Here is a 21,349-nt window from a genome sequence, read left to right on the forward strand (position 1 = left end):
TTTTTCACAGTCTGTGATAAAGCGTGTGGAGAAAAATGTAGTCTTCATAAGCTGAAATTTGAACTAAAAATAAAAACATGGCTGTAATAAAGCCCCACACAATGGATCAGATACGGAGAGCTAACCTTTCAAACTCATTCAGACCTATAAAGCTCAATGATTAAAATAATCAGCTGTTGGCAGACTCCAGGAGAGTTTGTTCTGGGTGGCAATATGTGCTCCTGGAAGCAACTGGACGTGGTCTTATCAAAAGAAAATGTGGGCTTACAAACTCATATAATCTGCAGAAAAACCAACAGCAAAGGAGAGTGAACCTTAACATTGAGCCTTTTATATCTGTTTTAAAAAGTAAACTTTTCTCTGTGTTAAACTCAATTCCTGGAGACTCAAGGGATGCAATTTTCTTAGCAGCAATACCAATGTGGTTTACCATTACTTTCTTTCTGAATGTTTTTCACTTCCCACTCAAACCTACAATGGTGGTTTCCCATCCTAGTGTCCAACTCTACTCAACTTTGTGCTTAATGTATGATACCAGCAATTCATACTTTCTCCACAAAGCAGAACATGGTATACAAGTGTTTTTTTTTCTCCTTGGTGATAACTAGCTGGTTAATTATAACCACACATTAGTGAAGTGGGCTAAGTTCTATGATAGCAACTGGCCCAAACCATCCTGTGAGATTTTGAACCTTGATCACGCTAAACCTAGTTAGACAATCTATTCCAGCATTTCTCAACCTTAGCAACTTTAAATTGTATGGACTTCAACACCCAGAATTCCCCAATCCACATCTTCACAAACCAGCCAGCATGCTACATTGCTAAGGATGAGAAACATTGTTTATTCTAATTATTTTGCCCAGCTCCTACTTGGTGCTAACCCAGGCAATCAGAATTAAAAGAAGAGGGGGTGGCTCCCTAAGCCAAGCACATCCCATTAAGACAACCGCTTTATTTTTAAGAAAGCCTAAACATGTCCCTGCTTTGTATTTTAATTTAGTAAATTAAGTACTAGGCACTGTAGATGAATGAAATGTACCTTGAGTAATTGTGAGAATTTTTATAATGGATAAACCAAAAACCATAACCAGGCACCAGTTTCTATAGCAAAAACCAGATATGATAATTTGGATTAATATAGGGAAGTGACACAGAATGCTAAAGATTGTGAAGGGCCATACAGCTCCCAGCAAGTTGTATTATTAGCATTTAAAAAAAAATAGGTTATTTGCATTTGGGAAACAAACTTTTCTGTTTCAGATTCATTTTTTTTCCCTCAATTCCTTCTGCAGTAAAAGGTTAATACTGAAACACAACATGAAAACATTCCCTTTTACGACTTTTGATGGATAGCTAAGCCTGGATGTAGATGTATTTTCTAGGATCAAAATAAGGATGGTTTTTAAAGGAAGGTAATTTAGACCAAGAGGACACAAAGGGCTTTGAAGGGCTGGCTCCGTGGGTGTTGGGCCAGGTCGCAAACGGGTGGCCTTGATAACCTCTCTTTGAGAGCAGGAGGAGGGGGAGGGCAGCCTTCAGGCGCAGCCGAGAGTTGGGCTTAGTAACTCCCTCTTATCAGGCCACCGGCCTTGAGCAGCGCCTTGTATAGCTCGGCCGTCGCGTTCCATACACCCAAGGAAAGAAAGCATCTTTCCGCTTCACGGTCCAGCCTGAAGGCTCTTCTCGGTTCCGACAGGCGAGGCGGTTCTTCTTCAGGTCGGCGCCTTTGGGCTCCAATCGCTAAACCCGGATTACGTCCGGACCAGCTGGAGATATTTTTCAGGGCAGGTTAATCAAAAAGCTCAAAGCTGTCAACTAAGGAAAGGATGCACTGAATGTCGTTCTCTGCACATGTTCAGTTTAAAAGCGTTTTCCTCTGCTCCTTGCGATTGGATGACAAGGGGGCAGGTCAGATTGACAACGGAGCATAGTCAAACATAATAACAACAATGACGACGACGGCGATAAAAGTCGTGGGGTTCAATCTCTGCTCTGCAATTCAAAAGCCGGTACTCGGCTACCCGCTTACTTTAAGAAACTCCGGCTATTCTCCGGCCCGGATTCCAATTGAGCCGACGGGATCAATTCAGACGCGGACAGGAGGGCTGTTACGTTTTGGACGAACACAGATCTCTCAAAAATACTGACCCAAAAATATTTTGAGAGAGGAAAAAAACAAAAACAAATATCCGAACTCGAATATTTTCCCTCATTCCCATAATGCCTCGGAATTTTTCAGCGTAGTAGAATTAAACGGAGGGTAGGGACGCTGTTCCTAAGCGTCCGTGAGCAAGCTGCGAAGAGATTTGCAACAGGCCATCCCGATCCAGATAAAACAAGGTGTGGTTCTCCCAGATCCCCCAAACCCGCTTTTGTTGGAATTTTGTTCAGAATCCTTTTGCCGATCTGGAGCAATTTTTTCTTTTCTGCCCCCACTTCCCCCCCACCTCCAGCCCGTTACTGTAATTCGATCGAGTTCAGAAGGTCCGAAAGTCTCCAGCAGGAACAACTTCTTGGGATGGACTTCAAAACAATAAAAGGGCCGCTAAAATATTTAATTTAAAATATAATGGTGAAACACAAGATAGCGCCCCCCCCGGGGGGGGAATGTATGTGAATACGGTTCTATGTAATGTTGCCCCAAATGGATCGGGGTCGAAGATCAGCAACCAGGAGTACATTGCATCTTAACCTAGTTTAAGGTCCCGTAAATTCTGTCATCTTTAATTTAGGTATTTATTTATACCCCACTCTTATATATTATAAATAACTCCAGACGGACAACATACAGTAGTACTCCTAATTTACTCAGTACAACTCTTTGAAGTGGGTTGGGAATGACAGAGAAGGACCGGCCCAAAGTCACTGGCCACTTTCCATATCTTGGGTGGTGGGACTAGAACTCACAACCTCCACTAGAGTCAAATTGGCGCTCCCAAACACTCTTCGTTGTACTTTGTGTGCTATGTGAAGTTAGCGCCAGAAATGAAAGTTGGGAAGTGGGAAGAAATGGGTCCCTACCTAGGTTTAAAATAAAACAAATAGCCTTTCACGTTAACGTCAACGGCTCAGACATGGGACAGAAGTGAAGGGTAAAGTTGTTGTTACTCCCAGGAAAAGGAAAGCAAGAAACGTCTACACGGTCAAGACACGCTTAACCGTTACGGGTTAAACACTAAATCCTAGTTTACTCAACGAACTCAATTTTTTGAGTTCTAGTGAAACAATCACAAGCTAACTTCCCAGTGGGTTCCGCCAACATGAATGGCGCGAATGTGGTTGTCCAATTCACGGCTCAGCAATTCAGCCAACAATGTCTTGCGGACAGAAGTGTCCGCAGCGTGAGGTTTAAAACAAAAAAGTCAAGATGGCAGCCGCGACGCACCTAAAAACCGTCAACGCTTCAATGACAGCGTCTCGGCCGCCATCTTGACTTTTCTGACCATACTCGGCGAGCACCCTCTTGTGGGAAATGACGTTTTCTAGTAGCGTAGAAAAACTTTGATGGATAAAAGTGCAACAAGGTCGTGGCTATTAGTGACAGCCCAAAGGATCACGGGTCTCTCGACCTTTGAACGCCAAGAACCTCGGCCTTCTTACTCCCAAATAAACGCATGTAAAAACCTGGCGCGCTCCGATCCGCGGGATGTTTAGCAAACCATCTTGCAAGGCGTTCACTTAGTGATCAATCCCGAGTGGTTTGTATTGCCTGGTTCGGGGATCGAGGATTGCAATATGTTGGCCAGGCGAGAGAGAAAGCGAGCCCGCGCCTTTTTCTCAAACCGAGACGGCGGCTTGTGTCGCTTGATTTCCTTTTTGATGCACCAGTTTTAGGAGGAGTGGATTTTTCCTTTTACTTGGGTGGACTTTCTGGAACCGAATTTGCAAAGCAACGTAATCCGGATCAGGGTAGGCCGGAAAGGGAAAGGAAACGAAACGAAGGGCTGGGAACCGCAGGCAGCCTGGCCCGGCGCTTGTATACTCGTGCTGGACGCGCCCCGTGACGTTTCTCTTCCGGCTCTACCTTGCAGCTTTGGGAGCAGCGGGTGGATGAAGTCAGCCCAATTTAGGACGGCTTGCTTTATTTCAGCTCAGCCGCCGCCTTGGGAAAAAAAACGATTTTGGGATCGTATAAACGAGTTTGGATTCGGATTTTAAAAAAATGTCATTCTAAACAAGAAAGCTTCAAGGTAGATCTGATCGAAGTCAGTGAGAGATGAGCTCCAATCACATAGAGATGAGATAAAGTTGGCTGGATGTTTTTCTCTGAAATCTGTGCCACTTAAATCATTAATAACTTTCAATATGGACTATAACAACAATACAACAACCTGGGTATGCTGAGAAAAGAAAAGAGAAGCTGCTATGCTTAGTGGACATTTTTGGCCCTGAATGGACAAAGTAAATTGTATTAAAACAGCCTTTCTGGCAAAATTCCAATTCCTAAGTTATTCTAAGTTATGTGCCCCAAATGTATGACAAGTGCCTTTCATTCATAGGAAACAGCTGTATCAGTCCTGTCCTATTTGATTTCAGAAACAAGATAAAAATTGATGAGTGAAATGGAAGAGGACTTCTTAGCCTTTCAAAATAATACATTCTTTTCCCAGACAAACAAGTGCAGAGGGATCTTCACAGCCTGTCTTGCTGAATGCTATTATCAAATTTAGAAATGGAGCACCATGAAAACCTGCATCGAGCAGAGAATTTGGGACATCAATCTCACACAAACAGTATATCACATCGATGCAGGGCTTGGAGAGACCTCCACATTGCTGCTACATCAATAAGCTTTAAAGAGAGTGAAGGATTTGCATGATTGACTGAATTCCTTCTATGATGATTTAATTCAAACTCTCAAAAACTTCCCAGGTGTCATTTTAAAAGTTCACCTAACATTCCGCTCTCTGTGTCCCAAGGAAATAGCCCTTTGGAACTCTAAGCTTTTAATTAGTTTTATAAACTTAACTAACCTTAAAAAGGCCACTGAGTTAAAAATGAACAAAATGCCCAAGAGAACATTCTCTCTCCCTGATTTGGATCCAGAACACTAAACAAACAAAACCTGTCATGGTTTAAAAGTCTCCTGATCACAATGAGGGATGATTCATATAGACATGTAAGTGAAATGTATGTCTGCTTTTCAATTTTGCTGAATATTTCATCGGGCTTGTTTTTCATTTGATCAGTAAATGCTTTATTGACATTTGAGGAAGTGTGTATGAGTGGGCTTTTATTCATTGTTGCTTAATTATTGTAAGAACCTGCCAAGTCAAAATACAGTATAAACAACCACAATCTGGTTCACAGCTGCAAAATCATGCAATTTGTGAAGCCAAAGGAGTTCAACTTTCAAGAGGACATATCGATTCTTGCCTCTCCACTTATGGTTTCAAACTGCTACATAACTAAGATTCTTGGATGGATGGATGAGATGGTGTACATACATATGCACATGGGGGTGGGGGGGGACAGGGATTTGATGTGTCTCTAATTATGATCCCCTCTTTTTGCTTTCTCCTTGTTGGATTGATGTACAATGTAGGGTGCATTTCTTTGTGCGTGATTTATAGCTCTCTATAATCCTTGTAACTACAGTATTCCAGTTCTGCTAGATTAGTAATCAAGACTGGGTTTATATCACTACAAGGATAGTTGGATGAGGCTCAAGATGCCCTAAATCATGTCTGAGGAAGATGGATGACTCAAAGCTGTATACTGTTCTAGAACTTCAGGTTACCTAACTGGCTCCTGTTTTAAAAGCACATGGGCAATTTCTAAGTGTGAAACAGTCTGGTTCTGTGGTTGACCTCAGTTTGCCCAGGAGACTCCTGAGTGTCCATTTTGCTTCTGAAAGAATCATAACTGTCAACTCTCAAAAGTCCACTTGGGATGCCTGAAGCAGAAGGATATATCTGAAACAGTTGATCTAATTGTCAGAAAACGGGGGATACAAAATAAGTGCCCTTTGGATGTCTCACATAAATACTTAACAACAAGATACTTGTAAGGATTTTTTAAAATTAAACTTGATTATGAGAGGGGAAAAATCCAGCCTGCAAGAGGAGGAATTTGGTTGGTCCCTTGGGCAGGTAGATTTCTGAAAAATTGGGACTGCCCCCCACGATCCATTTTCACATCTCATGGACCTTCCACCCTGAGAAAGCGTGGGCTTTGTGAGGAAAGATAGATACCTTTTGTACAAGGCTGACAAACCACTTCTCAGACTCACCTAAGCAGGGCTTCTCAACATACAGGTGTCTGCCTCAGTTCACACTGAGTACCTAAGTCAGTACCACCCTATCTTGAGTTCATTTCAGCTGCATAAAGTGCTGGGGAAGAGCACTCTATTAATTCCTTCTCTTTCATGGCCTTGCATTGGGGGCAGATACGACAACAGCCCAAAGCAGTCTCCCTCTGACCAGTCTGACAGGAGAACTTCAAACTATTTGGAGGGCAGCCCTCTGGGCAGGAGCAGGAGGGGGAAAAAAAACAAGTTTCTTCCGAGCCAGGATTAATAGAATTTCCCCCCCTTCCTCCTTTCCTTCCTTCCTCTTCAAAGTGGAAAGTACAAGGAACATCATCCATCAGAGCGCGAGGGAGGACCAATCCCATGAATGACCACCATACGTGCTTCAAGAACCTGAAATGGGCTGTTAATTGCAATATTGGTTTTTAAAGGCAAGGAAATTGTTCGTTTCTATTTCTTCTCTAAATATATGCAGCATCCTGTTTCTCCCAGAAGTTAAGGGAGATTGCATGGAATGAATTCTTAGTTTTATGCCCACAACCCGGTGAGGTAGTTCGTGTAAGAAGAAAGTGTGACTTGCCCTAATCACCCACTGAACTACCAGGGCTGTGGATGGACTTGAACCTGCCCAATGTTTCAGCCAACTACTGCCGAGGTAGGGACAGGATGGCACGGAGAGGAGGTTCTGGGGCTGGTAGATTTTGCCAACTCAGCGTCCTTTCTCTGTCTGCTCCTTGGCAGAGTCGCGTGTGGGCAGAGTAGCCATGGGAAAGGCGGTGGGGTTGAGAGGAGAGATATTATTTTTGAAATAATATACAGTTTTGACCTACGAATCCGGGTGTTTATTCCAGCAGTTTCTAAAGTTTCTCTGTTTCTGAGGAGTTTTGTTTGGGCTATAAATTAAGAAAATGCGCCGTTGTTTCCTGTCTATTTGGTTTCGTGCTAATAAAGATGTTGTCAGCCTTGGTTTCGTAAACTTTTTTTTTCCCGAGCCCAATTGGAATGGAAGTTTCTGTGCTTTTTGTTCCAAAGACCGCCATCCAATGGCTCCTCCCGTAAATCTATTTTAGACTTTGTGCGATTCGTTTTCAAAGGCAATAATTTCTTTGAGCGAACCAGTAATGTAACAAATACGTACTTTAACCTTTCAAACAAGCTATCCAAGAAAAGCAACCATCCAGTTTTCATACGACATCCCTTCCATTTCTAAACCTTTATTGCTGGTTGTTCGAAATAGACTCGGCACGAGAGCGAGCGAAGATGGTGTTCACTCACCTGGCGAGCCTCTTCTTACTTCGGGCCGCGCCAAAAACTCTCGCTCGCCGAAATTCGGGTTTGTGGCGAGTCGGAAAAACCGGCCGACCCTGGACACAAATGGGTCAGTTTCCGTATCATCTCTTGATCGCCCCAGAGGGAATAACTTCTTTTAATTTGCAAACACTTTCCTGACCAGCCCTGGGTCAGTTTGGCTGCCCGTTAAGAGGGGAAAACAAGAGGGAGACCCGCAGGCAAAGGAACCGGAGGGCTGGCGGGCTGGCTGGTTGGTCAGCCGGCCGCTGAGGCGGTGACTGGACCGGGATCTTTGACGCTGCGACCCCCTTCCGAAACGCACAAATCTGAGCGGCCGTTCGCCCTCAAAGCCTGTTAACTTTCTAAAGAGGAGGGAGGGGGAATCCCCCCCCATTTCCCCGGAAACGGATCCCCTGCTCCCCTTTCGGCCGCCTTTCAGGTATTAACGCCCCGCAGTCTGGGACTAATAGGGAGTAGGAGCCAAACGCACCAACAGAGAAGCGTGCATGGGGACGGTTGGTGGAACAAACTGTGTGCAAAAAGGCCCAACAAAAAAATAATAATGAGGGATTCGCGGACTGACCCACTCACGCAGAAGAAGAAACCTCGTCTTTTTATTTTATAAAAGGAAAACTCGCGCAGGAACAGGGGAAGAGGGAATAAAAATACGGAAAATTAAAAGTTATGAAACCCAAACAGAAAGGCCGTTTTCTCGTTGTTTTTTAAAGAATGAACCCCCACCCCATAGAGGAAAAAACGGGGGGCTGTCTTGCCGTCGCCTATAGGTAAATTTCGCTGCAAGCGCCCTCCCTTTTCCTGGCTTGGCTCGCGCACGCGTTGGTGGCTCCCCTCCCCCGTTCTCCCCCCCCTCCCCCGGGCCTGGGCATTGCCTCTCCTCCTAGGGCCGGGCTGGCCTTTTTCCCGGGGAGGGCCTGACCCTGGGATTGGCATCCCCGCCGAGAGTCCGCTGGCGCCTGACACAGCGCGGCTCTCTCCTTCGCGCGCGGGTGTTTGTTTAGGGTCCCCTCGAGCCAATCAGGCTGGCCGGCTGCACTTTTCCGGCGCGGCTGCTGAAGGAGGCGCCTCGCTCGCTCGCTCCCTGTCAGGCGCCGCTCCGGTCCGCGCTCTGCCTTGGCCGCTCGTAGTCCGCCGCAGCCGCAGGAAAGAGGAGCCTCCGGAGCCGCGGCCCAAGAGGTGGGTGCTACCGGAGAGCACGGGAGCGCGCCTTCAGCCCGCGGACGAGGTGGACCGTCTTCTTCTCGGGGCAGGGGTTGTGGGGGGAACGGTCGCCTCCTCACTCCGCCAGGGCTCCTTATCTTCGCGGCCGAGGTCTTATCTCGCCTCCGATAGGGGTCGCGAGACGCCCGGGGGCCTCCGGCGGTGGAATTTGGGCGCCGGGAAGGGCGGGGAAGGGGGGGGGTCGAGGCTGTGGGATGCAACCCCGGCCGACGCGGGCCTTTGCCAAAGGGAGCCGGCGCCGCAGCCGACGCTCCTTTTCCCCTCCGGATCGCGGCGGAGATCGCGCCAGGAAAAGGCGGAGGTCGTGCCGTGTTGCAAGACGCGGCCGATCTTTCGGCGAAGTCTCCGGGTAGGGCTGGGCTTGGTCAGGCCGGGCCGGGCCGGGCCAGGCAAGGTGGCGGGAACGAGGAGCGGGGGCTGGCGCTGTGTTGATTAGGGACGGCTGCCATATCTAAGGTGTGCCGGAGCGCGGCGGGATTTGGAGCTGACCGGGTCAACCTGGGCAGCCTGGAGGCGGGGGGGGGGGAGAGAGAGAGAGAGAGAAACGTGGAACGGACTGGCACCACCCCTTGTGATCCAAAGGGAGAGCGGCAGTTCTGGGAGGGTCGAAGCAGCTGGTCTCCCTCTAAGCGGTGTGGTCTCCTCCGCCGAGAAAGATCCGCCTCTACCTGACCGTCGGGGACTCCATTTCGACCCTTCCGGCTACCCTTCGCCCGCCTCCTTCATTTGCGTGGCTAATTGTTTTCATTCTGGAACGAAATCCAGTGAGTCATTCGCTGGAACCAAAAAGAGCCCAGCCAGACCCGGGGAGGGCCGCGGGGCTTGTCTTGCCGGAGGCGCTCCAAGCCCCAACGCCATCTCCCCCCACCCATCCCCCTTGTCACTCATTCGCTCGGTGAACTACGTCAAAGGAGGGAGTGCCTGTTCGGAAGCCGACGGCGGAGGCTGTTCTTGGGGGAATTCTTGATCCTGGAAGATCCAGAGGTGGGACAAAGCGACGGCTAGCTCGAGATTTTAGCCAGCCCGAGGCGTCGCGTTTTCTTTCTCGATGGGGTGTTCCGGGTTTGGGGCCAGATTTGCTCCAAAAGGGTAGACCGACTCCACTTTAACAGACGGGAAAACCAAGGTTGAGGGACAGGTTTGGGATTACCCAGGGGAATGGGTTTGGACCGGCGTCCCTTTTAGAGGCACTAGCAAAACGGAAACTCCTCTTATTCCCCCCCACCCCCACCCAAAAAAAGGAGGCAGGAAAGGATCCAGCGATGCCCCTAAAGCGAGCTGGGCTGTGAGGTTTCCCGCCGACTGCGGCAACCGCATCAATGTATATGGATTAAAGCCTAAGAGCGTTTAGCGGGCAAAGGCCAAAGGGACCTTAAGCATCTTGTCCCCCCCAGCTGCCTAGTTAAAGCGGTCCAGAAATTGTTTACTGATCCGAATAACGAGAGCAAAGCATTCCACACATGCTCAGAGACCCTGTTTGTGTCCAGATAGAAGGTTCGATAAAGCGGGGTGGGGGGTGGGGGGGGGGATCCATGGTAAATGAGGATTGGGCTGGTTGCTGGATTGGGCTGACTTGTCTTTCCCTGCCCTTCCCCCTTTCTCTCCCCTCGCAGAGGCTTGTCTTGACGGATCCGCGGAAGCCAAAGGGCAAAAGGCTTGCTCAGCGCCGCAGGGCTGGATGGCCCTGGCCGAGGGCGGCTGGTGCCTGCTGAAGCGCTGCGGTCCCGACGACTCGTCCTATCCGTTGCCACCCCGGGAAGTGCCGGGCCCTTCGCCGTCACCGTCCTCGTCCTCGGGCTGCTCCCCCAGCGGGGGCGGGGGCCTGTCCAACGTCAGGAGCTTCAAGCAGGAGCCCGCAGGCGCGCTCTCCACCTCGCCGCAGATAGGCCTGGCAGAAGGCCGAGCCTTGCTGGGGCCGTTTGTGTCTCTGGCGGGGGCCGCGGCGCCCTCGAGCCTGCCCAGCTGGGAGGACTTGCTCCTTTTCGCGGACCTGGATCAGGCCAACAAACTGATCTGGTCAAGCCGTGCCTCGGCCAAGCTGAGCCCGGATCCCGCGCCGCCGCCAGTCGTCGAGGACATGTACCACCACCCGCACGCTCACCCTCACCCCCAGAGCCTACAGGGCGGCACCTATGACGGAGCGTCCCCGGGCAGCGGCGGAGGCGGCTTCGTGCCTTCCACGGCCGGATCTCCCGTCTACGTGCCGACCACCCGCGTCGGGTCCATGCTGCCCTACCTCCAGAATCCCTCGGGCGCCGGACAGGCCGGGGGACCGTCCGCTTGGCCCCCGCAGGGCGCCCCGGAAAGCCCGTCCTCTTCCTATGGCGCCAGTGCTGGGGGATGCGCCCATCCAGCTTCGGGCCGTTTCTCCTACCCGGCTGGCAGCCCCCCGGCTTCCAACGGCGCCCCCCGGGAACCGGCAGCCTACAGCCCGCGGGAGCAGTTCCGGCCGCTGAACGGATCCTACTACAGCCCCTACGTGGGCGCCCAATTCAGCCCGCCAGGCTGGGCAAGTCCCTTCGACAACTCGCTGCTGCACTGCCTGCCCAGCCGAGCTACCACCCTCGCCGTGAGGCCGTCCAGCGCAGGTAAGAACCCGGGCTGGTGGGCTGCCGGGACAAGACCCCAAAAAACATGTTCTCCCTCGGGGAAACTTTTCTGCTGAAGGAAAGAATCCGCGCTTGTCCGTTAACGCAGAAACCCTCTTGCTGGTGGCTGATAGGCTTTATTTGACTGATGCTGCTTTTCGGGATTCTGTTTTCCTTTTCCATGTTTGGTTGTTCCTATTTTACCACTGTTTTGATTATTGTGAGCATGGCTGGATAAATGAGAGGCATATGGCACTGTAGAAAGCATGGGAAATTCTGAGCAAAATCCGTAGAGAATTTAGGTGGATTTAAAACTGCTCAAAACATGATGCCACCGGTTTTTCACTAAATACTTGAGCACCAGAAAAGGTTACACTGTGTGATCAACTCTGGATGAGTAGTCCATTGCTCTCTGTGTGAAAAAGGGTGCTGGGTTCAGCCCAGCCACAGTGGAGTGGTGCCAGTATGAAGTACAGGAAAGGCCTCCAAAATGGGTGGTATTGCATTCAATACTCCCAGAGGACACCCAAGCTGAGAGTAGCTATGGGAAGGTTCACTTGTTTTTTTACTCATCTGAAGGCAGCTGTCAACCTTTGGTTGATTCCAATTCAGGGATCCTGGCTTCAGAATTCAGTCCCCTTGCTTTTCTTGGTGATATTGGAAGCAGGTATTTAAGAGATCGTGTCTTGATGTCTCTTTAGAGTGAGAGAAGGTTGAGGCCTGTATTTGAATCCCCTTTTTTGGTCCTTTTATTTAGAATGTCAGAAATGGGGATGTGTGGTTGGGATAAATTCCCTTCCTATCAGCAAAGCCATTGGAGTGGCACCTTTAGTGGAATGATATCTATACAAATAGGTGGGAGGGGAACAATGTTTGAAACTTAGAAAAGCCACAAGTATTTGTAAGAGGGAAGAGATTTTTTAAGAGTTTGGTTGTTTCTCATGCATGATTAATCATAATTAAATGTGTTTGGCATAATCCTAAAATACAAATTATGTCTTAATGTATAGTATGCATTCAGCCTACGAGAGGTCCTGGAAGATGCACGGCGGTTAATTGAACCCCATAATTCTCACCATACAGTAGTTTTTCTCCCTTTTCTTCCCTTCACTGAAATCCATAATCCAATAAACAAGAATGTGGAAAGTTTTTTTTGATGAAATACGTAAAGAGTGGGCCCTTTACTGTGTTGGGCAAATACCATCTCTCTATGTGGTGATCTGGGAAGGGGTAAAGAATGAAACTCCTTATCCTCACAGAACACACACACACACACACACATCACTATACACAGATGTGAGATCACATGTTATCTTGAATTGCCAACCTGACCATTTGATGCAAAGAAACAGAAGAAGTAGAAGTTCAGAGAGAAGACCACAAAGAAGCCCTTTTACTCCATAAAGTTTCCAGAACTTAATGTTTGGGGGGCGGCACAGTTGTGGAGGCCAGCTCTTTAGTGAGCCCCAAAGTTTGGAGAAGGAGGAACCAGAAATGCACAAAATATTTTACCGGATCTTTTAAAACCAAAGAGAGGAGCAAATTTAGGGGGATTCTCTCTTGATTTACCTCTGTGGAGCCAGCAGAGATAGCAAGGGGGTGTTGGGTCTGCTTCTCTTTCAAATACTGTATTAGAAAAGACACTCCACCCCTCCCCCAACAAAAGGGCTCCCTTGAGCTGGAGAGGTGGTTGCATAGGATAGCCTGTGCTTTGCTTATTTTCCCAGATAAGAAGCCGCCCATTAAATTTATTCCTGGACTGAGCATTAAGGCTATGTATAGTTCGATGTCAGTTGATTTGGGAGAAGCATTATGAGTCCTGTTGTCTGCTGGGAGGGGAAATAGCCAAAGAGGTGATCTTACAATAAAGCTGCAATTGATTTAGTAAAAGTATACGCATTTCAGTTGTCCCCAAAACACAGGTGGGAATCTGGGACAATCCATCTTTGGGAGGTTCACACAAGGGATTTGACCAGACTAAAATGGGTTTGGGTATTTTGTGGTTAAACTGTGATGTGGGAATGCAGATGTCAGCTCAGCATGTTGTGTGAAGCAGAACTTGCCATTATGCCATTGCCATGCTGCGCTGTAGTGTGTTCTATTTGTCTGAGCAAAGCCTGCTATATGAGGTTAGAAACTGTGTTTTGCTAACTCAAGTTTACCCTGCTGTTGAAAATATTGTAATCATTCTAAGACTCTGTTAGGATAGATCCTTTTATTTTAAGACAAAGAACCCAGGAAATTATATAGAATTGAATAATATGTGAGAGGAAGGTGTTTGTTTTTTTAATCCCAGATGGGAGAAAACTTGAATAATTCTGAGCATCTCCAGATAAAACAATATACAAATGAAAACTAATAAAACTGGGGCACTTAAGATTTTTGTCAGAGACAAATCTGTTATTTTAATTTCTGCATCTGAAAACCAGACACCTGAATACTACCATATATCATCAATACTTTTCTTTTCCTACTGCCAATAGAATAAATTATGGTACTAGGATAGAATTAAGAGAAATCAGTTCAAGATTAAATGTCTTATTGTAATTTCCTTCTGTCTGTAAATAAAAAGAAATGGGATATAATTTCTTTCAAGAAATTCAGGTTACCAGTTGTCACTCATTTATAGTCAATTGTTTTAAATGGAGTGTTTAACAAGAGTGTAATTAAATCTACACACCTTGAATATCTCCTGGACATAGTGCTTTCTTCCAGTAATATACTTTGAAAAAGCAAATCTTCCTATCATATGTAATATATAATTAGGTACACTGTTGCTCTCCAGGACCTGTGTTTATTCCAGCCCCACCCCCTATATTTTACTGATTGAAGGTCAGCATTCATTCCTCCACCCCTTTTTCAAATGAGAAACTAAAATATTTGTCACTGGTTTGGAAAATGGTACATCCATGCATACTGCATGGATGGTACATACTGCATTTCACAGAATTTTAGCGAGAAAGAGATCATTGTTACTTGAAGATGGAACTAGGAGTCCAATCTTCAAATGCCACTTCTATATACACACCAGTTTGCATTTTTAAAAGGATTTTGCATCCCATATGGCAATGCATCAGGTGAGTTTTCCAAGACTTCCAAATGATTGAACATCTACTTCCCCCCCCCCCCAAAAGAAGTTTATATGATGTTAAAATAACGTTAACTTTTGGGGTAGAACGCGACTTTCGGTTGTATTGACACAGAAACGGGTTCTTTTCGTTATTGGAGAAATTAAAGGAACTTATTCCAAAACTGAAAATTCCCACAGTTTTCCTTGCCGAAATAATTCGACTGTAACGAGGGTGCTTTTTTCCCCTCGGGAAATATGTGCGGAAGAAAATACACATAGAAATATTTGCGGAAGGAAGGAAGGAAGGAAGGAAAAGAAAGGGAGAGAGAGAGAGAGAGAGAAGGAAGGAAGGAAGGAAAAGAAAGAAAGACAGAAAGACAGAACCAGTTAACCAGGGCATATTTCTTCCCATCCCCGCTATGCCCCCTCCCCCAGTTTCCAAGACGCCCCCTCCACCAGCAAACAGATGGCTCCGGGCGTAGGAAGGGTCTGTCCAGCTCCGCAGCCTGCACGGAGTAGCCGAGCTGTCCGCGGATCTGCCGACAGCGCGGCAAAGGTGCCGCAGGGCGGTAGGCGCCGTCGAGGTGACCTAAAATGGGAGGGGGAGGGGTGTTAAGAGGATCGATGCCGACATTGCGATTTGAAATTGGCAAGATCAAGTCTTAAGCGCCGAGCATTTTTTCTTGTTTTGTTTTGTTTTGTTTTGCCCTCTTGGCTTAGAAGCCCCGTTTCCACGAAGCGCTGAGAACAACCGAAAAACTCCTGGTTTTTAGACCACTCTAAGAGTTTTTAGACCACTCTTATTCTCACCCAGGCAGTAGTGGCTTCCCTCAAGCCATGTTTATCTGATCGCGGTTTAGCGCCACGTTACCTCTCCGCCGAAGCATATGGGACACCTTTGAGCAGCGAAGCCTCGATCCGTCTTGAATCCGGACGGCCTTTTGTGCCTTACGGGGCAGTCCCTGTGCTTCATACTTCTTGGCTTTGTGGGGAAGCCATGTGGGGCAATACAAGGGCACGAACTCCCGAAGAAGCGTCTGGGATCGTCTCGGAAGGCAGTGGGGGCCACTTTCCTGGGCAGAACGAGATTTTAAGCCGTAATGCTGTCCTGTGTTGTAAACTTTGAAAAACTGTTTTCAAGGATAACGTATGTGTCAAGTACCTTATTTATTTTAAAAGGGGTTGGTTTTTTTTGTCATTTCACGGGTCCCCTTAGGGCAGCAAAGAGTCATTTTCTGGGAAGGCTCGTCTGCTTCCCTTCTCTTTTGAAAACCCCAGATTTATCTTCGCTTCTTCCCTGCAGTCGTCTGTGCTTCGAGTCAGGCAGGAGTTTTCTTTGGCTGAGGGGCCCGCAGATAGTCGGTTTCGACAAGGTTTCACACTTAAACCCGTTTATGTCCACTTCGGTTCTTGGCGTGTGGGGGATGGGGGTCTTAATTAGTTCTTCCACAATTAGGCGACGTGTCCCGAACAAAATGGAAAAAAAAATATCTGAGGCTGTTGTTGACTGGCTAAAGTTCAGTTGAGAGAACCGCCTGCTTTTTTAGCAGATTGATTGATTGAGTAAGCTTTTAAAACAAACATTGCAGTTTCTCAATGCCCAAGCTTAGTTTTTAGAAACGGCTTTCAGGATGATTTCCCAAATAATTAACAACCAATAATTCTGCATGAAATGACAAAAAAAAACCCTTTTAAAATAAATAAGGTACTTGACACATACATTATCTTTGAAAAGAGTTTACAACACAGGAGTCTGGTCACAGTTCCATTCTGTGTCCAAAAATGCTAGACCCTAGAAATATTTAGGATTTTTCAGGGGGCGGACCCCTTCCCCATCCTCCAGAGTAGTTAGAAACATAGAAATATGGACCGGAGGATTCTGATTAAACATTTTACTCAGTCAATTAAGATACTAAACAATTCCACAAGCTGAGAAGGTTTTTAAAAGCACTTATTTCTAAAGCACCCAACATTTGTCACTTAAAACTATAGCCCAAGGTACAGCATGCTCTAGAAAACCTCTGAAAAATAAATCTTTGTCTCAGGCTACAAACGTTTAGGAATCTGAACTGTAACATATCAGCTGGAGGGATTGGATTTACTTCCTCTTGGGGTCGGCTGCCACATATATTTTCTCAGCTACTAAACTTCTGAATAGAACTTTGATGTTACTGAAAATTCTCGGGGAGGTTCAGCACTGCCAGAATGGCCAAGAACTTGAGTCTGTGGTTTGTTACTGTCACAGTGACATTTACTATTTATCTTTCACTCTTAGGCCCTACACTGTACTGACATAAAATAATTAGAAGTTCCAAGGTTTTGTTTCTTTCAAAAGTGTTTGTCACCTTCTCAGAGCATCTGAGCAAGTCATTTGTTAACCCACAAGACCTCATTCATGGTACAGTAAATAATTCTGGTATTCTCCATACAAGGCTACAATCTGAAGGGTCAAGTAGTGAGATCTGAATAGAAGGTACGGTTCTATCTGTAGCTGGGATGGTCTATGGGCAAGTGTCATCTGAAGCCAAAAAGCCCTGGCTTCAATCAAAATGAATTGTGAATGTAATTAGTGGTCTTAATCTACTGAATCTCTTCCCTGTTAATGAATGATCCCATCCCAGTGGTCTACGGAACAATGTTGCTGTGACAATCCTTTGAATCCTTCAGGGAAATATATGAAAATCAAGTAATGATGGATAGTAGCAATGAAATACCTTTTGTTCTGCCAGACAATTTATTGTTTGCTACAGACACAGAGTGGATATTTAATGGAGATCATCAGTTGAAAAAAAAAATACTTTTTATTTGTCATGTAGAGGCAAGTTTAGAACACTGTAAAACCCTGTAAAATAATAATAGCAATAATGATCCACTACCACATTTGATATTTTTCTTTTAAAAATGCAGCAATAGTGCAGTTCTGAGAAATGATTTAAAGTGGTTTGGTATGATTGGCTAACTAACTATAGTTCCAATCTGGGTCGGCCATTGCAAAATTATCCTGGGACACATATTTTCATGCCTTCATTTGGAAATGCACTTCTAGGGTGTGACCCTTGGGCTCACTTGTTTTTGTATTAAGATCTTGTTGATTTATTTAGATTAGGGTAGAAGCCATTTCACAGATTTGATTCTTAAACCGTCTGTCAGCTAGGTGATTAAAGTCAGCACTGCTGTACCTTACAATGCCCACAACCAAAATTATACCTACAAATACTGGCTTCAATTTACAGGTGTTGAAAGGTATTGTTGACTAATTGGTCTGAATAATTCATAATAAATCATTTAAGGTGTTCTCAAGAAATGGGATAGATTGAACAATGATACCACTTATGAAATGGATTTTAACCAAAATACACATTGGTCAATTAATTAAGTTATTGTAACACTATAATCAAGGAGCCCGAGAAATGCTCAGAAAATAAAAGAAGCTGCCCTATAATTAAACCATTAATTATCCAAAAGCCTGCAGAAATTCAATAAATGAATCCTTTAAATGGAATGGATGTTCAGGTTTTCCTAAATTTAAAAAAAGATGGTTGTCCAGATCCTTCAGCTACTACAAGGGACCACGAAAAATGTGGCTCACCTCTGGAGACGTTCAGTTTCAGAAAACCTGCACTAAAAATTATCGATAAATCATTGTTTTGCCTTTCTTCAAAAATACCACGCAAAACAAAGATTCCATTTGTTTTAGGATAGCATATGTTTGGTACTGGAATGCATATATGCGTTAACTTGTAGCAGCAATTCTCGAGGCAATTCAAAAGTAGCCGACGTTATTTTTAGTGACATAGTGGGGGGTTGGAAAATGGACTCAGCAGCAATAGCTACCTGGAGCCTTCCCTGTAAAGATTTCCCCCCCACCCCTTCCTATAATGGTGGTTTAGTGATAAGAGTTAGGAACTTAAATCCGACCAAAATATAAAGTGGTCTGGGACTACTATGGTCCCAAAGCGGAAATAATTGTTTCCTAGAAGAAACTTTTAAATAGTTCCGCAAACTGCGTCCTGGAAGTCCAGACCCGGTTGCTTCTAATGCAGAAGCGAGTCCGCGATCGCCAGGCGGCCGCAGGGCAGCCCCGAAGGAAGTAGCCTCTGTTCCTGATCTGTTCCTGATCCTCCAACGCTTAGGACGGCGGCGGCGGCGGCGGTAGCGTCCCAGGGCTTCAGCTACCTATTTTTCTGTGCTCAAAAACGGAGACCAAAACTTTCCTGGCCGCCTGTCGTGCCGTGCCGAGGAAGACGGGCAGGAAGAGCGCGCGGGGAGAGGCGGCGGTGGGGATCCTAAGAGAGGGTTGGTGCTGGCAGGCAGACACTCGGCTCTCTTCTCTCTCGAGGCAAAGTTCCTCCTGCCCAAGCTACACCGACTCATCTCACCGGACTTTCTTTATCCACGAAAGCAGCCCGGCCTTCTTTTAGGGCCAGGGAAGCAGAAAAGGTGGGGGACGCCATCAGCCAGGGTTTTTGCAGCCCCTTGGATTCATTCGCGGGAAGAATCTCTCAAGGCTCAAGTCCTGGGCGGAACCCAAAGCCGCCTCTTCTTCTCCTCCACGGAGAATCCGGCGGCGGCCAAGCTCTTGCCCTAGCCTAGCATGAAACGAGAGCCCTTGGCTCGAGAGGCTGAGATAGGTCTCTTTTCCGAGTAGGACGTGCCTCCTGAGGCGGAAAAGAAACATTTTCCGCGATCTTTTGTATCAGAGGTCTCCAAACTTGGCCATTTTAAGACTTGTGGACTTCAACTCCCAGAATTCTCCAGCCAGCTATGCTGGGAGTTGAAGTCCACAAGTCTTAAAGTGGCCAAGTTTGGGGACCCCTGTTTTATATGTTCACCACTTCAGCCACTGTCTTGATCCCAAGGGTGTGTTTCAAAAGATAGGGAAATTGATAGATTTTGCCATAAGAAATAAGGGCCACTGGGAAGTGCCCACTTTTGCTCACCTTTCTGCAAAATCACATAAGTAAACCGAGGTGCAGTCATTTTATTTGGGATTTAGATCTTCTCCACTTAGGCATATCTACATACCACGCTCGTTAACTCAGCGGCGTGGTGGCTGTGTTTGCTCGCTTCCGATGAACTCTTTGTGAAATGACCGACCCAGATTGGATCCTGTGTGAAATTTATTCTGCAAATGTAAGTAGATTAATGATCACCAATCGGGCTATGCCGTTTGGGAGGGCCATCTTTCCAAGGAAATCCATGGAAGCTTTGACTTGCGCCCAAGCCTGTCCTAAAGCTTTGCAGACCAGGCTTGCTGGGAAATGAGTCACAGAGATTCCAGCACTTCCTCTTGCAAGATTTAATAAGTGTTTGGTAAGGAAACCTTCCACTAGAGAATTTAAACGGAGTCTCAGACCAGGTGTCCTCTGGAGCCTGACATCAAGGGAACCAGCTTCAAATCAACTGGAAAGGAGTTCCAGTCTCTTCCCAGCATTGTTCTCCATACAACAAATGGGGGTAGGTGGGTGGTTCAGCATTTGGCAGCCCCAGAGACAGACGCCCCGGAAAGGTCCGAAGCTTTGGTTGGGGTCACCCTCGTGGTTCACCGGACTCTGGCTTGCTGAATCCACCCAGTTGCCCAGTGGGTTCCCATAGCCAGTGGAATTTAAGCCAACCCTTCACATTGTCATGGAAGGGAGTTTGCTACACCTTGTTCGGAGGTAGGTTAGGGGCTGCTGCAATTTCAGCCTTCCTGCCAGCTAAGGGGGAATTTGACCTCTACTGAATGGTGGATGAACGGTCCATTTCTACCTGCCAAATTCAGAGCGTAGAAAATCAAAAGCCGCTGCTGGGGCAAGATGAAGAATGGCCAAGGCAGAAACCAGGGTCCAGGGACCACCCTCTGGAGAGGAAACCCTTTTGGAAGCCAGGACTTGAAGACCATCGTCACCAGGTGCGGGGGATTTCCCCCCCACTCCTTGCAGTGGCGGATTAAGGCTCACTGGTGCCCTAAGCACTGGCAAATCTTGGTGCCTCCCTCCTTTGTGCATAACTGTACAAACGAAGCTATATTCTCCACTTGGTGGTGCCTCCTTTGGGCCTGGTGCCCTAAGCTTTGGGCCTGGTGCTTAGACTGCTTAATGGTTAATAAGCCAGTGCCTCCTTGCTACCCAATCTTCTCCCCTCTCCACTTGGTGACCTCCGAGTGCTGGACCATAATCCACAGCAAGGAAGCCCCAAAGCTCCCGAAGGGCTCCTAAATCTGGGCTGCCAGGACCCAGATCCAGAGACGGCAGCTTGTAACCCTGATCTTAGAAGCCCCTTGGCTTAGCGGGGAAAAAATCTTTATTCATTTTTTTTCTCCCGTTATATTAGATCAAAGGTCTCCACTCTTGGCAACTTAAAGACATGTGGCTTTGAAGGCCACGAGTCTTAAAAGTTGCCAAGTTTGGGAGCCTCCGTGTTAGATCTAGACTGAGTGACCCTTAGGGGTGGGGACTCTCTTCAGACGACCTCGTGCATTTCGCGCGGGGTGGGGAGGATGAGGCCAAGCCGGTTGCCCCCAAAGAGAACCACAACAGTCAAAGGCGCACCAGCTATTGCGTTCCCGGCTCCCGCTCAGATCAGAGAGCAACCCCCGGTTATCTCCACGACGCGGCGGGGCAGAAAAAGATCAGCCGGCCGCGGTCGGATCACAGCAGCCCAGGCTGAGGCTTTGGCAGGAGGCCCGTCGGAGCCCGCCGCGGCGTCGGCAGGCGGGATTTTAAGAACCGCTTGGGGGAAGAGAGTCGCCCACCAGTCCCCAGGCGGCTTTCAAGGGAGGCGACGGGAACTCTTCCCGGTTGGGCTGGAGAAGAGCGCAGCCCCGCGAAGATCTCGCGGAGGCTCCGGGGCGGCAGCGGCGGGGGACGGGGACTTGCCTCCTATTTCCTGGCGATAACGCCTGGCGGCGGAGGGAAAGCCTCCCTT

The 21,349-nt window shown here is 47.3% G+C and overlaps 1 protein-coding gene across 5 annotated transcripts in view; it reads left to right on the top strand.

The window, feature by feature from the left end:
- The first annotated feature begins 8,503 nt into the window (after positions 1–8,503).
- The window catches only part of GATA6 (GATA binding protein 6), a 32,624-nt gene continuing 19,778 nt past the window's right edge, over positions 8,504–21,349 (top strand). Inside the window, exons 1-2 of one of the 5 annotated variants that reach the window (XM_087931158.1) lie at positions 8,504–8,786; positions 10,396–11,370. In XM_087931158.1, coding sequence (XP_087787284.1) covers positions 10,461–11,370 — 910 coding nt within the window. In that variant the 5' untranslated portion in view covers positions 8,504–8,786; positions 10,396–10,460. Of the gene's footprint in view, positions 8,787–9,360; positions 9,909–10,136; positions 10,277–10,395; positions 11,371–21,349 lie in introns of those variants that run through there. The other 4 variants (XM_026699309.2, XM_026699310.2, XM_087931159.1 and 1 more) reach the window with 4 other exon arrangements.

This window comes from Pseudonaja textilis, chromosome 3 (genome assembly GCF_049901715.1).
Source record: "Pseudonaja textilis isolate UNSWEBS1 chromosome 3, rPseTex1.2, whole genome shotgun sequence".
Classification (NCBI taxonomy): Eukaryota; Metazoa; Chordata; class Lepidosauria; order Squamata; family Elapidae; genus Pseudonaja; species Pseudonaja textilis.